The following is a 16,901-nucleotide window of genomic DNA, read 5'->3' on the forward strand; positions in this document are numbered from 1 at the left end:
CAAATCACTTTCCTATTGCTACCAAAACAATATTGGCATGTCTGATATCATAAACTTGCAGTCTCTAAGTCCACTTCTTCAGTTGACTAACCAGAAATACACTTTGACCTGATTGCATGTGGCTTTGAGGAAAGACTGTGGCTTTATAGATAGGTCTAGCACAGGATGCATAACCTGTTGTCTTCCAAGATTTTTCAATTTCATTTCAACCCAAAGGCAGACATGTTTGCTGAGGCTTATGAGGTTTTTAGTTCAATCCATTGTCGGATTGTCTTATCTTATTCCCATTCTTGTTAATGGGAAATAACACCACTTACAGAAAATAGTAATAAAGACTACATGCTTTATGTTAAAAATGAGAAATTGATGGTGATTGATATTCTCATTACTTCAAAATTAGATAGTGTAACATATTTTAAGGTGAAATGCATGCATTATACAGTAACGACGGAGTTCTTGAATGGCAGCAGAACACTTTTTTGTGGTAGTGAAGGTAAAGGCAGAACCTTCCACATTCTATACACACTCTCTGCTGTAGCAAGTTTTGTTTACATTTTCTTTAAAAGGCTATGTAACAAGACATGACATGTACGCGTACACGTTGCATTACGCACAATGCTCGAATACACGCGGGAGCAAAAATTAACGTGGAAGTGGTCACTCCTTAGAAAGTAAGGAGGGAGAGAGGAGATACGGTTCTTTTTTTCTACAGAAAGTTTCCAAAAGGATCGAGCTTTTCTCCCTCCCTCTCCTTCCCCCACCCCGTTTGCAACGTGTTGCAATTTCGTTTAGTATCGTCCCGGTTGCCAAACCGCTGAAAGTTTGCCTCCACTTTGGAAGTCTTAAAGAAAGCTTTCCTCCCTCACTCCCCCCCGCCCCTTTTCCCTTCCGCCCACAACTGGCTGGGCAGCCAGTGGGGTTCGTGACGCAGCGTCTGAATTCTTATAGGGCAGGGAGGGGCTTGGGGGGCTCTCTTTTTTCCTCCCATCTCCCCGTCTTTCTCTTCCATCACCTTCCTAACGGGAGGAGAGTTTGGAGGTGGAAAGCTACTGCGTCCAGACAGCGCGGCGACGGGGAGCCGGAGGATCCAAGAGGAGAAAGAGGAAAGAGGACCCAACGAGCCTCATCGACTTGTCTTCTCACCTCGTCCGAGATGAAGCTTTCCAGACCCCTCTCTTCAACGCGGCCTCGCCTGCTAAGTTACACCCTGGGCATCCTCTTCATCCTTGTGGTCGGACTCTATGCACTTCCTTCAGGTATGCTCCCCCCCCCCACCTCTCTTTCCAAATTTGCGGTGTTGTGAGATGGGTGTGGGTTGGAGAGAAGGCGATTGTAGCACACCCTGCATTTCTTTTTTCTTTTTCTTTTTAAAGGAGTAGGATTCGGAGTCCCCACTAATTTAGCAAATTTCCCCACCATTCCTTCCTTCTTCCTTTTTGTTGGACAGTTGTTCGGCCCTTGGGGGTGTGTGCCTGCGAGTGGTAAAGGAAGGGGAGACCTGAATGAAACCAGATGTGACTTGGAATGGCAAAGGGAGGGGACTGGTTGGCGTGAACGACAGGCTGTTTTTTTAAACTTGCTTCTCTTGCCCCTCTCCAACAACAACACCAGCAACAAAAGCCATCTATAGTTGGAAGAGTTGTTTCCAGAGTTGCTTTGCATTTGAACAAATTCTCTAGGAAGGGAAATTGGCACATAAAACTGCAATCCCAATACTCAGACTTAGATTTGGGAATTTCACTCTAGGACAACTGCAATTCAGTTCTGCTGCTCTCAACACGTCCAGACATAATAAAACCCATATACAGTATGCCTGTCAACCTTTATAGAGAATGCAAGAGTTAATTTTATTTATTTTATTTATTAGATTTTTACGCTATATTATTTTATATGTAACTCAAGGCAGGAAACATACATATTACTTCCTCATTCTATTTCCCCCACAGCAACAACCTTGTGAGGTAGGTTGGGCTGAGAGAGAATAACTAACTAGCTTTCATGCCTGAGGGGTATCTAGAATTCAGAGTCTCCAGTTTTTAGACCAGCACCTTAATCACTACACCAAACTAGCTCCCCCCACAAAACAAAGAGTTGTCCAAACACATTAAAATGTTACCCATTTGTGCTGGAGAGGAAGGTAGAGGAGAGATATGGATTCCAAGATTTGTATTAAATTATCAATGTCTGTTTAATCCGTGTCCCCTTTATTTTTTCTTGCCAAAGTAGGGGGAAATTTAATAGACTAATCCAGAGACAGAGCAATCACATTTTTTAAAAAAAATTGCTTTTGCTCTCACTTCAGCTTTTTACTGATGAATTAATTGATGAAAACAACAGCATTGCAGTGTGATGCATATCTAAAATTACCCACGATCTTATTTGTTGCAAAGACTTGAAATAATAACAGGTTAACATATATTACAATTTAAAGGAAAAGAATCAATTTGCCATATCTATTTAAACATGTGACTTTGCCATTATTGGACAGATCTGACTCAAAATAAGAAGATTTGTAGCCATGAATGCCATACCAATTTACTTTAAACCAGTCAGAAATGGCTTGTATGCAAAGTTGTAGAAAAACCAAGTTGTTAAACAGGAAGTCCTGGGACATGATCACCCAAACTGCGATCATGTGACTGCTGAGATGGCTGGAACGTCAAGAACCAATTGTAAGTACCACTTGCTCAGGGCCATGCTAAGTTTGAATGGTCACTGAAGGAATGGGAACAAGGACCTCCTGCTTTCATAGCAATTAAACTAATATTCTGGTTTCACTACACTACACTACAGCACAAAAGAATAGTATGAACTTTTTTTGTCTAGCACCTCTGATCATTGATCATGCTGGTTAGATTGATTTTTCTTCAGAAAATCAAGAGATATATCCCTTTCCCCCTACTATCCACTCTTCTTTGAGTAGCCTTTTTTTGCTATTGTTCCAATTGTCAATCCCTATCCTGTTTCTCTTGAATTTTTTTGTCAGTGTGCAGTGTGACTATTTTGAGACAACTCAGGAGCAAAATGCAGTAAACAGGTTTGTCTTTCAAATAGTGGTTTATCTACAAGGACTATATACGTACATGTACTAGGCAAAGTCAGGCAATCAATCATCAACTATAGCACAGAAGCACACATAGAGAGAAAGATACGCCCTCAAAGGGCCTTTCTTATATTACAGCTTCTTAAAGCGGTAGCAGTCAAGTAACCCTGCTGGCTCATTGTTACTATTGCATCATTGTTACAGTATTACAACATTACAGCAGCTGGTCAGTTATTAAATCATTATCCCAGTGATGAAATTCTATTTTTTTCCTACCGGTTCTGTGGCTTGATGGTGGGGAGGTCATGTGCCATCACTCGGCACAGAACCGACAGAAAAGTTCAATGGGTCAAGTCTTCTAGCGTTCAACCTGACTGCTTCTCACCTCCTTCTCATGTTTGTTCTGTGTGCATGAGCCCTAGAAGGAGAGAAGCAGCCATGTTGAATGCTGCAGCAGAGAGAAGCCAAACCTTTCTCCCTCCCTTCACACCATCCCTCTGTTGCCATTTTCCTGGCTTGGTCCAGCCGAGAACGGCACCGGCATACAATGGGGTTCGCATGCAGCCAAAAATGGGCGGCGGCTGGAAGCTTCTTGGAGCGAAAGGTAGCCAAGCCTCGTCATGCCCCCTCCCCCAAACTGTGAAGGTAGGTGAGCGAGGCTAGTGGGCGGTAGCTCTGGGACAAGGCTGGAGCTGGGGAATGGTGAATTCCCTGATCTGGCCGAGGCGGACAGTGAGTGGGCGGCGGTTCCAGGACCCCAGGGAATGGCATGTCTGTGGGCCCCAGACCCAAGGTGAAGGGTGAGCGGGTGGCATGCATTGCTTACCTTTACTGAACTGAACGGGCAAGACGACTGGCAAGGCAATTAGCTGGGCTGTGCGGCAAAGGCAACATATATAGGGCAGGGGTGGGTGTGCAGGGCGAACGGCTGGAAGGGGCAAGTGAGCGTCTGGAAGAGGTGAGTGGTGAGTGGGCGGGGGCACCAGCAGTGGTTTTTACTGGTTCGGTGAACCGATTCAAATTGTCCCTTCCAGTTTGCTCAAACCGGTCCGAACAATGAAATGCACAGGTACAGTATAGGTGGTACTTTCCTCAATAGAAGTAACTGTGAGAGGGATCTTGGAGTCCTAGTGGACAACTATTTAAATATGAGCCAGCAGTGTGCAGCAACTGCCAAAAAAGCCAACACAGTTCTAGGCTACATAAACAGAGGGATAGAATCAAGATCACGTGAAGTGTTAATACCACTTTATAATGCCTTGGTAAAGCCACACTTGGAATACTGCATTCAGTTTTGGTCGCCACTATATAGAAAAGATGTGGAGACTCTTGAAAGAGTGTAGAGAAGAACAACAAAGATGATTAGGGGACTGGAGACTAAAACATTTGAAGAATGGTTGCAGGAACTGGGTATGCCTAGCTTAATGAAAAGAAGGACTAGGGGAGACATGACAGCAGTGTTCCAATATCTCAGGGGTTGCCACAAAGAAGAGGGAGTCAAACTATTCTCCAAGGCAACCTGAGGGTAGAACAAGAAGCAATGGGTGGAAAGTAATCAAGGAGAGAAGCAACTTAGAACTCAGGAGAAATTTCCTGACAGAACAATTAATCAGTGGAACAGCTTGTCTCCAGAAGTTGTGAATGCCCCAACACTGCAAGTCTTTAAGAAGATGTTGGATAGCCATTTGTCTGAAACGGTATTGGGTTGGACTAGAAGATCTCCAAGGTCCCTTCCAACTCTGCTATTGTATTTTGTATTCTGAAGTGAAGGTTGGCTATGACCAGAGAGGAGGACATATGCATATATCTCCCAATGCTTCTCAAACATACCTCTGATAACATTTGTTAACAGTTATCTGTCTTTGCTACCAAAGTAATTTATGATGAAGCATTATACCATTTCTACCGGTAGAAACTGTTTAACAAGGATAAGACTTTTTAAAATATCAGTACAATGAACAATAACTTAAGTTTTACTCACAGGCAAAGAGGGAGAGATGAAGGCAGCATTGGAGAAAAAAACTGCTGGTGATCTCAGAGCATGATTATGGTTTGTTAAGTATTCTTGGATATTGCATAATGATAATCTATTCCCCACTCCCTGGTCAAATTGTCCTTGAGTCACAGTTGATAGATATGGTCAGTTTCTTTTTTATAAAAAGAAATTTATTTATTTATTTTAATTATATTAATTAATTATTTATTACTTATTAATTTATTTGCTGCCCATCTCATAGCAAATGGCTCTGGGCAGTTTCCTGAATAATAATAGCCTCAACTAATTAATCATTGTGTGATCATTCATATTTAGGATTCAGAACTTTATAGTGTGTCTGAATACTAAATATATACTGTATTTTTCAGAGTATAAGACACACTTTTTTTCCTCAAAAAAGAGGCTGAAAATCTGGGTGTGCCTTATACACCGAATACAGCCTTTTTTGCCTCCCGAAACCCTGCCCTTTCACCAAAATGGCCATGCATAGCCTTATGGAGGCTTTCAGAGAGCTTCTGGGAGCTGGAAAGGGCAGAAATGAGTGACAAAGAGGCTCCCCCAGCCCTCAGTAGCACTCTATAAGCCTCCATAAGGCTATGCATGCAATTTTTTTGATGAAAAACGAGCCCATTTTCACAAAAAACTGGCCATTTTTTGCTTGTTTTTGCCTCCCCACCCCCCAGGAGCACTCTGCAAGCCCCTCCCCCCCCGGCTTTTTTTTTTTGGAAAAAAACCCAGGTCTGTTTTCACGAAAAACGGGTCGTTTTTAGGAGGTTTGCAGAGTGCAAAAACTTTTTATTTTTATTTTGGAAAGCTCTTTAACTATTGATGAGAATTACATTGATCAAGTGCTATGCCAGCAGAAACAAGTCTTAGGTGCTGCAGATTGTCAGCGATTTCCTTCTCCAGCACAGGGATAATTATACCTGGAAACATCTGCCTACTCTCTCCCTCTCCCTAACTACCTACTGTATCTCTCCCTCTCTCTCCCTCCCTCCCTCCACCTACCTACCTACTCTCTCTCTAACCCCCTATCTACCTACCTACTTTCTCTCTCCCTATCTACTGTATTTCTCTCTATCTCTTTCTGTTTCTCTCTCTATATCCCTCTCCCTACCTACCTACACACACACACTCTCCCTACCTACTGTATTTCTCTCTATCCCTCTATCTACCTACCTACTCTCTCTCTTTCCCTATCTACTGTATTTCTCTCTTTCTCTCTTTATCCCTCTACCTACCTACCTACACATTCTCTCTCTCCCTACTTACCTACTGTATTTCTCTTATCTCTCTCTATTTCTCTCTCTATTTCTCTCTCTCTCTCTCTCCCTTTATCTACCTATCTACCTACTTTCTCTCCCTACCTACCTACTGTATTTCTCTTTCTTTCTCTCCCTCTCTATCCCTCTATCTATCTACCTACTTTTTTTAAAATTTGCCTCTTCAAAACCTTGGTGTGTCTTATACTCCGGTGCATCTTATGCTCAGAAAAATATGGTATGTATAAAAAATAGATAGGAAGAAAATGAAATGAGCATTTAGTCATTGCTATGCTTGGCCCTCAAAAGAAGTGGAAATTCAAAACTATAATATTATTTCAATTTACATCTAAATCTATTCATTAGGTCTTGGTGAAGTCTGTGATCTCTCAGGATCACAATGTACAGTAACAAAAATCAAGACTTTGTTTTGACTCTGAATGTTCTACTGATAGCCATGGTCAGAGAGATGCATTCATCATGGACCAGCCAGGCTTCTTCCATAAATATCTATAAAACATACCTATTGTGCTATTCCATTTTGGACATTATGCAGCATGCAGAAAAATAGTAGACCAAAGAAATTAAAAACATCAGATAAGGAAACATAGCTAAAACTAGTTTATACTAACACCCAGTACCCTGAGACTGCAGGCCTAATAACAAAACCAGGTCACGAGGGACTTATGGAAAATAAGGGAATGGAGTGGAACTCTCTTGAGAGGGGAGAATGTAACAAAAGGCTTTATTAATTTATCTGTCTGTTCTAGCTTTTTGCCATCTACGTACAACCTGAACTTGTTCAATCCCTTTTACTTGTTTCATGTAGTATTTCTCAGATGTAGGCTTTTTGTTGAATCTTGTAATCTGTCTTGAGATTCACTGCAAGCTGTTCAGTTATCTGCTATACCGCATCATCTTCATAGAAAAATAGGCATATATTTTTGTTCTCAAACAGTATATTTCTACTATCATCACAGTATCTCATACACTTTGTCCACAAATATATTATTAAGGGGACATCATACATTCTTGTGTTACTTCCTTCTTAAGATTGAACAATTTTCTAAGCATGGTTTGTTCTCTCATGTTTTATTTCCATCATATGCCATGATGATTGTCTTCAGCAATCAACTTCACATTGCTGATTCCCTAATTCAATCCTACTGTCTTCATCATGTTTTCTTTAAATCTAATTTAAATAAATGAATAAATATTTCTCTGTATACATTGCTATATATAGATGTACCACATCTAAATTACTACCGTGTTTCCCCAAAAATAAAATCCCCCCAAAATAAATCCTAGCCAGATTCTCCAAGCCTGTGCTTAATATAAGCCCTACCCCAAAATAAGCCCTAGTTAAGCCGCACCCACTCCATCCCACCATCTGGTTGCTTGCAGCCGCAACAAGGCAGGAGCGCTTGTGACACTGCCATGAGGTGAGGCGTAGGTGGTGGCCTCCGCAGCTAGGCCACTCCCCACTCAGCGATCTCCCCCCACCCATTCAATGCTGCCCGCCCTCCTGCCTCTTCACTTCCACTCCCCTCCTGAGATGGACTGCCATGTTATGGAGGAGGCTTGGTCCTATTACCCGATCCCCCTTCACTGTTTCAGAGCCAGGGGGAAAGTGACATTGAAAGGCCATTGCCAGCACTGTGCATCAGCTACGTCTGCTGCTGGAGGGACTTTCTTGAGTCCCTCCTGCCCTCCAGATCATATGCCCAGCGGTGACCACTGTCTTCTCCTCCATCTTCCACTTCTGTCCTGTGGTGCCACCTCGTGCTGCCTGGTCCCTGTTCATCATTTCGAAGGCAGCAGTTCTGGAGGCCTGCAGCTCTACTGCTGCATTTCAGTAGATGGCTGGCTTTGCCTTGAGTCAGGCCTGTTTCAGCGCCTAGAACTTTTAAGGGTTTGCCTTGCCACCTGCTTTCCAGATCCGTTGTGTTTCTCCACCGCTGTGGATCTGGAGACCTTCTCCAAAGCATTCCTTCACTAACTGGCTTTCCAGCTCCATTGCATTTCTTTACTGCCGCAGAGCACCACTGCCCAGCTCCCGTCGCTTCCCCAAGGCATTCCTTTGCTAACCTGTTTTCCAGCTCTGTTGCTTTCTCTGCCGCTGCATTTAGGGCAAAAAAGACATTTGTGGGACTAAAAAAAAAAAAAGTCCAATCAGACCTTCCAACTTCTCAAAAAAAAAAAAAAACCCCAAAATTGGAAGATCTGACTGAATTTTTTTCTTTTAGTCCCAAAAACTACTTTTGTTGCTCTGCATGTGGTGGAAATGGCAGCCCTGTTTTACCGGTCTGCATCACTCTGCATCTCCCTTCAAAGGAGGAACACAATGCTGGAAGGAGAAGTGGCAGAAAATGGGGCTGGCATTTCCAGACACGAGGCAATGCAGGCCAGTGAGAAGGTGAGGACCAGCGATTGCTGTGCAGTGCAAGGAAGGAAGAGAGAAAGAAAGGAAGAGAGCACACCGCTGCTAGCCCTTCCTCCCTCCCTCCCTCCCATACCTCTCTCTCTCTCTCTCTTTCTCTCTCTCTCTCTCACACACACACACGTTGAATCGGTACTTGCTCTCTCGCTATGGTGGCGGCTGGGATAGTTCCACTTCTCACTCAGCCACTTTCCCTCCTTCTTCCTCCCCCTCCTCATTCCCTCACTCCACTTTTCCCTATTGCAGTGCAGCATCCAGGATCTACTTTGACAGCGGTGTGATTTGGGGGGATGGTCTCAGACCACAGTGGCAGAAAAGGCAGAAATCAATCCCGTCCACCAGGCCACCCTGGGGGTGGTGGGATCAGAAGCCGAGCAGCGCTGAAAACAGCTGAAGGTAGTGTTCAAGCCCTGGAAGATTGTTTGAAAGGCACAGAGTTGCCTGCAATTCTTGTTACTGGGAGAAGCTGTGTGTTGCTTTCAAGTACACACTTTCCACAATCTTTCAGGGCTTGATTACGCAAAGGTGACCCATCCAGAGTAAAAACTTTAATAGCACACTTTCAGCTGTTTTCGGTGTTGATGACCTGACTGAGGGGCCCTCTGGTAAACTGGTGCGGGGCACATGGGGCAGCTCCTCACCTCTCTGCCTTGTTTTGTCCTCCACCCCCCCCACCGCCCCACTTAGTGGCCACAGCACTGGTGCATTGCTCAGTCTCCTGTTTCGTTGTGGCAAGGAAGGAGAAGAACCAAGCGGCAATCCTGCACAGGGCTGCTGGAGCTGCCGCCATGAGGCCAGAGACAGTTGTCAGCACATTGATGGCCTGGCTGCGGGGCCCTCTGGTAAGCCACTGCAGGGCACATGGAGCAGCTCCGCACCCCCTGCCTCACTTCATCCTCCATCCCTCCACCACCTGGCTTCGTCTGGCAGCCTCCCGCCTTGCCTCCTGCTCTGCTGCAGCTGTGAAAAAACTCCCCTGAAAATAAGCCATGGTGCTTATTTTGGCAACCAGAAAAATATAATACTGGGTCTTATTTTCAGGGAAACAGTATTATGTGGACCTGCTATTGAAGTATTTTGCAAATTCAAATTGTACAAAATGTGATTTATAATTTTAGCTGGTTATTGGAAGCAGTTACAGCATAGCCAAATGTGTATCTCTTAGCTTTGATGAGTTTATGAGCCTATTCAAAGTCTACTTATGAGCTGATGTCCAAATTTCTAAATAACAATTCCAATTCACTTTGAGGGTTTATTTGGCACTGTTTAACCTTCAGTAGTTTTGTGTCAAAGGTGCAACATTTATAAAGATTAACTCAACAAATGCCATTGAATAATTTTGTCACCGGCTTGAAGAGTTTCTCTTGGTTCAGAGACTTTCCGATGTCCCTGTGATCAGTAAGATGTATTTTTCCCGTTCACCGTCTCTACAAGATGGTTTAGGTCCGTTTGGACCACCCAGAGGCAAAAGTGTTGACTGCGATCTCAGAGCATTGAGATCGCATATTGTGTTGTCGCAACTTCGGCTCCTCTCTCCTCCAGTTTCTTCTTAAAGTATAATTCCAAGAACTACACATCATTTTGTTGTAGAGTCTGTCTAAAGATTAAACTTGAATAATTATTTCCCATGATTTGGAAACTATGCTTCTGTTGGTGCAGCCTGAAATTACATGATGCATGAATAACTTTGAATTTATCCCTGTTAAATTAGTTATTTTTAGCCAATTCCTTTAATATATAAAGGTAATTTTAAAACTAATTTCAATGGTATCCATATAATTTTGGAATCTCTGTAAAGCATTCCAATTTGATTATGAGTTACTAATAAGCATATATATATATATATATATATATATATATATATATATATATATATATATATATATATATATATATATATATATACACACACATACACATACACATACACATACACACATACATATATACATACATATATACATACACACACACATACATATATAATGTTTTGATTAGATATAAAAGGCATCTTTTAAATAAAATATTTTTGTTCAGAGATATGACAAAACTTAAAGACTCTTTCAGAAGCACTGCTAGACATTTATAAGAATCTTTTTCAGTGAATCTGTTTTGCCCTAAGTTGTTGCTATAACGAGCAAATAATTATTGAAAGTAAATATGGAGATAAAAATGAGTGTCCATTTAAAAATGTAGCAGATTTCTAGGATTGTGTAAAAGTAAACAAGCTTATCCTTTTAAAAAAAAATTAAAATATGGATTTAAATTTGTTTTAAATTTACATTTTATTTTAATAAGTTATAGGGTTCTACCATTGTTTTGTTAAATGCTTAAACATTAATTTTTAAAAGCAAGCTATTTATTTATGTTTTACTTAATCCCAACCCCAATGAAGTGATTCATTTTATTAATGTTTGGTGATATTGCACAAATCAATTTATTGTTTTAGGAGATTGTGGCATTGCAAAGTTTGAAAACTCCTGGCCTAGGCGTTTTTCTGAGATGCCCTTATGGCTTTTGGTTTTCATTCCTACAAGAAAGGCAGCTTTGTTCTACCAGAATGAATCGTAATGCTGTCACTCCAAGTTGATGAAGGTGGAAATGCAGATGGGCTTTGATTGATTTTTGTTTAAGTTCAGGGATATGAATAGAAGGATGAACAGCTCCCCATTAATTTTTATTGTAAACAGGAGACGGGACACTAACTAATTTAAGGAGGAAGGCTTTGCTTTTTGAAGCAAAATAAAGGCTATGTTATAGCTATAAATAATTAACTTGCATGTGTGTTGGAAGATGGTTTAATTCCTGAAAGAAATGACTTGTGAGGAATGATTGGGGGGTGGGGGTGGCAGAGGAAAACCATGTAATCTATATGCCTTTGCCTTTCATACTTGTGTGTGAGAGAAAAGACTAAATGTATTCAGTGGCAACATGTCAGCAGGAAAACTGAAAGGAGATTGCTGACACCATTCCTATCAAGAGCGCAGAAAAGGTTTCCAGGTTGAAAAGGCTCTTAGAATTTCTATCCTGAAGAAGGGCCCAGGCCCAAAGAAAGGCAAGAAAATGTTCTCTTGGTCTCCATAAAATCTCACAGAATATGGAAATGCATTCTTTTCCCATACAGGTATTTAAGAAAGGATACATTTATATACCATATTTTTTGGATTATAAGACTCACCGGAGTATAAGACGCACGAAAATTTTGAAGAGGTAAATTTTAAAAAAAGTTTTTGCCCCAAGGAGCACTCTGCAGGCCTCCCAAACCCTCTGCATGCCATGTTTTTTTTTGTGAAAAATGGACTATGCAGGGAGTTTGGGAGGCCTGCAAAGTGCTCCTGAAGGCTGGGGAGGGCAAAAACGTAACTCATGGGGGGTTTGGGAGGTAAAAAACGGGGTGTGCAGAGGAGGTGGGAGGCCTGTAGAGTGCTCCTGGGGGCTGGGGAGGGCAAAAGCGAGGAAAAAATGGGGCATGAAGAGAGTTTGGAAAGCTTGCAGTGCTCTTGGGGCTTGGGAGGGCAGAAACACTCCTGTTTTGTGAAAAACAAGCCCCTTTTCACTCATTTTTGCTCTCCCCAGCCCCCAAACCCTCTGTGTGTCCATTTTTGCAAAACAAAAAGGGATGCACGGGGATGGGGTTTCAGGAGGCCAAAAATTGTTTATTCAGTGTATAAGACGCACCCAGATTTTCACCCTTTTGGGGGGGAAAGGTGCGTCATATACTTCAAAAAATATGGTAGTTTAGGAGATTGTATATTCCTTCCTCCTTGTTAGGCAGATTTGAGTTTATATTCCTATCTTTTCCTGAGGAAAACCAAAGAGGATTTTGACACTCTTTAGATCTGTTCCTAGAGGAGGCTGTCAGGCCTCATTATGTTTCTGGAGTGATAAGCCATCTTCTCTAGAAGATGACTTAACATCTCTTTGTACTGACATGTAAGATTGAGAAGGAGAATTTAGTTGTGGATGATCTAAACAAATGTCTACTCTGTCTCCCAGCCCTTTCTCATCCTGCTATGGATACTCAAGTCAATTCCTTAATTGAAAGGTGATTGGAAAGTATTTCTTTTCTGAGCAGAAAATGCAATAGATTAGAATAGAAATTATAGAACATCAATAGAGATTTTTCTTAAATTTGGTGATGCGTTAAACCTCCAAGAAGCTGTTGTTCTTCAATTCTATAATCTTGTCCAGTGAAGATTTTTAAACATTGGAAGATTTTTAAACATGGAAGAGAAATACAATTCTTTTGAAACAAGGGCCATGGAGGGTAGGGGAAAATTAAGTTGCTTTCCATGTGTGAAGACTTGAATCCAGATCTGGCAGTGTTTATTTACTTTAGAGCAGAGTTTCTCCATCTCAGCAATTTAAAGATGTTTAGAGTTCATGCTGCTGGAAATTCTGGAAACTGAGCCTTAAAGTTACTAAAGTTGAGAAATGCTGCTATAGAGCAGAGAGAGGCAGTTTTATGCTGTAGAATTGATTTTTTTTTTAGTATCATTTCAAGGGAAGAGAATGGGATTTTCAGGCTATTTTTTCTTCTGATTTAATAGTTCTAGACTCTAGAGCTTTCAGTTGCCTGTTCCTCATTACCAGGATATTTAGTCTGTGATCCCCAAATATCTCTCTAGGTAACTTTAAAGTGTAATTATTAATTAAGAATAATAATTAATAATGAAAAATAACTATTTTTAATGTTGGGGCTTTGATATGCTCTCTTTCTTCATTACCATTTGGGATGCATGAATAAATAGTAAATTCTATACAGATCATAACACTGTTTTGAAAAAGTAAATTTATACATGGATATTTAGATACTAATCAGTAAAACCTGGGACACTTCTCACCTTATTGTTACAAACTGACAGTTAACATAAAATAGGTTTTACAAGAGGACTGGGAGTTGCTGTGGATCTTCTTTTTCAAGAAGGATCTACAAAGGATGATGTATAATTACAATCAATGCATCTAAAAAAGCAGAAAATAAAAATAAAACAAGGCAGAGCAGTATACCTTATCTCCAATTCTAATATGCAATTTATATAGAATTATAATCAAATACAGGTAGTCCTTGAGTTACGAATGTAATGGTGCCTGCCAAGTATATTCGGAACCGGAGGATTCGTAGGAGTGAATTATATAGCTTGACTGTGATCACTCCCTGCTTTTCCCTACGCATTCACTTATCAAATACACAGGGCACATGAACTATCTCAGGGCGTGACCCGTCAAAAGCGCGGACGGCAAAAGCGCGATCGACAAAATCGCGCCTTTGACGTCATCACAGCGCGACGAAAAAGATCGAAAAATTCAAATAAAAATTAATAAAAATTAAATTAAAGCAAGCCGATTCACATAAAGGTAAGGGTTAGGGTTAGGGTTAGGGTTAGGGTAAGGGTAAGGGTTAGGGTTAGCTTTAGAGCGTTAGCGTTAGCGTTAGGGTTAGGATAAGGGTTAGCGTTACGTTTTTCGTTACTTTAACGGTTAGGTTTAGGGTTAGGTTTAGGGTTAGGTTAAGAGTTAGGGTTAGGGTTAGGTTTAGGGTTAGGTTTGGGGGGGTTAGGGGAAGGTTTTAGCTTTATTTTTACATTTTTTCGATCTTTATCGTCGCGCTGTGATGACGTCACAGCGCGCTTTTGTCGAGCACGATTTTGTCCTACGCGCTTTTGTGGTGGAACCATCTCAGGGTGTGGAAAGCCATGGAGGGAGGCTAGTGCTTTCCCCACCTACTGAGATATTTCATACTTCACCCCATCCGGGTCACTTACTTTATGTAGATCTTAACAATCACGGAGCTATCCATACTCCACCTTCTCTGCTACAGTTTTGCTTTGAGCAAAAGCTTGTTGAGGCTTACAGGGACGAGATATTGTGTTTCTGTAGGCTCCAGTCATTTTTACAAAAAGTCTTTGCTGCTGTGAATGGAGCCCAGGAAGGGCTCATGTGTCCCTCCAGGCCTCCGTTCTCAGCAGCAAAGACTTGAGAAAAGGCCTTTGCTGCAGCGAACAGAAGCTTCATTTTCAATGGCAAAGTCTTGAAGAAAGGCCTTTGCCGCTGTAAACAGAGGCCCAGAGGGATGCATGCGTCCCTCCTGGCTTCTGTTCTTGGTGGTTTTTGCAAAAATGACCAGAGCCTATAGCAGTGATGGCAAATCGTTTTTGGCTCGCGTGCCAAAAGCGGGGGGAAACATGGGGAGGGGGTCGTGCATGGGTATGCCACACCCATAATGTAATGTGTGACCCCAGCGTGCATGGACGCATGACTGGTGCTCTCCCCCATTTTTTGCATGCTTTTTTCGCCTTCCCCAGGCTTCAGAGGCTTTATAGGAACCTGGGGAGGGCGAAAACAGTCTCCCCCTCCCAAGGCCCTCCAGAGCCTTCAGGGGCCTTTCGGAGTGCTAAAACCGTCCCTATGAGCAAACCTGAAGTCCATTCCCAAACTCCCGGTTTGCCCATAGGGCCAGTTTTTTATGCTCCAGAGGCTTCAGGGAAGCTCCTGAAGCCTCCAGAGGGCCGACGGGGACAGGCTGTTTTTGCCTGTAAAGCCTCTGGAGCCTGGGGAGAGTGAAAAATGGCCTCAAAAAAAGGCCGAAGTTAGCTGGCCAGCGCGTGTAACGCCTCATGTGCCCTGACAAATGGCTCCGCGTGCCACCTGTGTGCCATAGGTTCGCCATCCCGGGCCTATAGGGACGCAATCTCTCAGCCCAGTAGGCCTCGGCAAGCCTTTTTGCTTCCATGATTCAGGCCTTCCTGCCATTTGCAAAGCCTTTTGCTGCACAACTCATCTAGGCCTCCTTTTACAGAGAACAGAGACCCAAAGTACTGTGTGATCAGGCAAGATCAATAACATGACATCTCATGCTTCTGATTTCATGTGAACCTGCTGTATTTTAGGTCTCTGCAAATGCATTGAAAACCTGAAGCATCGAAACATTGAAACTGAAAGCTCGCTAGATCTTCCCAAGGTGAATATCCACAGGCCTGGTGCCTGTGGCAGCCCGGCATGGGAAGGAAATAGGCAGGGCAAATGTTGCAGAGCCTCTACGGTTGTTCATAAGTGTAAACAATTGCTATGATGCTGCAACATTTCTAATTTCAGTACTCGGTCATAAGTACTTGTGGGGGCTGTGTCATAACTTTGAACAGTGGCTAAGTGAACTGTCATAACTTGGGGATACCTGTAAGATGTTAAAAAGTGGATTAAAAGTCCTCCAAGGATACATAATTGGTTCCATTGGAAAAAGTTTTTTGAGTCATGAATTTTGAACCACTTGGGGAATCTCCATGGACAGGGGATAATTGTTTTGGGGCACCAGTGATCAGTTCCACGGAGAAAGATTTTTCCACGGAGCAGAGAATTATGGTTTCATGTGCTGTCTACATCCCACAGATGGAGCTTCGCTTGTTTGCGCAGCCCAGTTGCTGGCATGTTGCATATCTGGTCCGCAGACTGGGGGATGGGGACCCCTACAGCAGTCTCTGAGCAGTTTAAGTGTCAGTATATTGTCCCCAACAATTAATTCAATTACTTGATTAAATTTAAATGTCATATTTAACAATTCTTCCAGTCATCCATTTCAAAGTTGTATTACTTGGTTTGTTTTGACAAAAGAAGCAAAATAGAGTTTATTTTTAAAAACTGTACCATTCTAAACATAAAAAGCTTTAGTAGTCAACATTCTGTTGTCCTTTTTCTACTACAGAGGTGTCAAACTCACGTTATCAAGTGACGTATCAGGACTTCCATCCCCCTCTTTGCTAAAACAGGTGTAGGCGTGACCACCGTGTGATACATCCGGCACGCGAGCTGGGAGTTTGACAACCCTGTTCTTCTACCTTTGGGACACGGATGCTTCCTGTGAGAGAAAGGGAATCTCTTTAATCCAATTGTCAGAGCTGGAAGCCATCTTTCACCTTTTGGACTTCAGGCCTGCCACATTTTCTACTGTGGGAAAATGGGAGGGGGGAATTATATAGAGTGCGGGTGCTATGTAGTCATAATAACATTCTTTCTCAGAAAGTCAATGTCAGCTTGCCCTGCAACTGTGATGAATGACTGGGAAGCATCTCCGGTTTGGATGGTGCCTGATTGGATCATGTGATGGATATGTGGGTGCTGGGCAGGGACTTGAACTTTCTTTTGGATGGAGAAAACCTGGAAACT

The 16,901-nt window shown here is 42.3% G+C and overlaps 1 protein-coding gene across 2 annotated transcripts in view; it reads left to right on the forward strand.

Annotated features, from left to right (window-relative positions):
- Positions 1-999: 999 nt before the first annotated feature.
- Positions 1,000-16,901, forward strand: part of MRC2 (mannose receptor C-type 2) — a 98,141-nt gene continuing 82,239 nt past the window's right edge. For both annotated transcript variants that reach the window (XM_087713290.1, XM_087713291.1), the window contains exon 1: positions 1,000-1,256. In XM_087713290.1, the coding sequence (XP_087569416.1) occupies positions 1,154-1,256 (103 nt within the window). In that variant the 5' untranslated portion in view covers positions 1,000-1,153. The remainder of the gene's footprint in view (positions 1,257-16,901) is intronic.

The sequence above is a fragment of the Thamnophis sirtalis genome, unplaced genomic scaffold, assembly GCF_051295495.1.
Source record: "Thamnophis sirtalis isolate CommonGarterSnake01/CBP01778 unplaced genomic scaffold, rThaSir2_p1.2 scaffold_4, whole genome shotgun sequence".
Lineage (NCBI taxonomy): Eukaryota > Metazoa > Chordata > Lepidosauria > Squamata > Natricidae > Thamnophis > Thamnophis sirtalis.